Source organism: Entamoeba dispar, genomic scaffold (genome assembly GCF_000209125.1).
Source record: "Entamoeba dispar SAW760 scf_1105229458867 genomic scaffold, whole genome shotgun sequence".
NCBI classification, from domain to species: domain Eukaryota; phylum Evosea; order Mastigamoebida; family Endamoebidae; genus Entamoeba; species Entamoeba dispar.
In genome coordinates, this window is record NW_001853407.1 from 1 (window position 1) to 1,042 (window position 1,042).

General features: G+C 24.1%; 1 protein-coding gene across 1 annotated transcript, besides 3 other annotated features; it reads left to right on the forward strand.

Annotated features, from left to right (window-relative positions):
- Window positions 1-61: 61 nt before the first annotated feature.
- Window positions 62-135: a sequence feature (AT_rich).
- A 268-nt stretch (window positions 136-403) lies between these two features.
- Window positions 404-435: a sequence feature (AT_rich).
- Window positions 436-608: 173 nt separating this feature from the next.
- Window positions 609-630: a sequence feature (AT_rich).
- A 6-nt stretch (window positions 631-636) lies between these two features.
- EDI_272290 (uncharacterized protein) lies at window positions 637-1,042 on the forward strand (the record flags this gene model as incomplete). The annotated part of the gene is made up of 1 exon (XM_001735065.1): window positions 637-1,042. A coding segment is annotated over one exon (406 nt), but the record flags the coding sequence as incomplete, so codon positions are not given.

Below are 1,042 nucleotides of genomic sequence, written 5' to 3' on the forward strand. Positions count from 1 at the left end.
TACTTCTTTGTGAATCATTGTAAAAGTAAATTAAAGGGTTCCTTTTTTAGTTTCTTTTTTGTTATTTTTATTTAAGAAAATTATAAAACAAATTTTGTATTTATTTTTGTTAAATAATTATAATCAAAAAATAATCCATTATTATTAAACTACCTCCTTTTAACATCAAAGTTCAATCCTTTACTAACCATTTTATTTCGAGTCGACTGTTATCATGAAAAATTATTCTTCAAATCATACCTTTTTAACCTAAATAACACTCCTTTATCTTACATCAAAATTAAAAAACTACCCAATTTAATCACTTCTCAACACAAAGAACTTTTTTATAGGTATTCACTTTTTAATTAAATGGTCACAATTATTCATTTTCTTATGTAAAAAGATAAGTATTTTTTTCTGGTATTTAATTAATAAATTTATATTAAAATAAATGTGTTATTCCTGCAATAAGGGAAATTATGGTTTAATGTAATTTAAAGTCATGGTTTTTATGAGTGTTTGAATGAGTTAGTATTGTCAAATAAGAAGATATAGTTTAAGAAATATTCATAACTAAATGTAAGTTTACCAATAAGAAAGAAAGAAATAAAATGAACTGATAATTGTAATAAATTTTTATTAAATAAAGAGAGGATGGAAGTGTGCAAAAGAAAAGTTGAAAATTATGGAAAAGGAAAAATCTTATCATATTGTATCAGTGATGATTACAATAGGATTTATATATTAAACGATGCACGACCACATGAGGTATATGAAATCAGTTGTGAAGATCGAATAGAAGAAGGAACAAAAATCCCGGAATCTGGAAGATTTGATGAGATTAAATCTGGAGCGTTTTCAAGTTGTTGTTTAATATGTAAAATTCAATGTGAGTGTGATTCAAATAATCATCAATTGTGTTGGTATGATAATACACTATATATATTATCAATTATACAAGGGATGATCATTATTGTTAATGGACATATGTCATATAAAATCCAAGTACCTTCTATTGATGGTGCAGGAGAAATAACAATTATTAAGAATGATGTTTTTA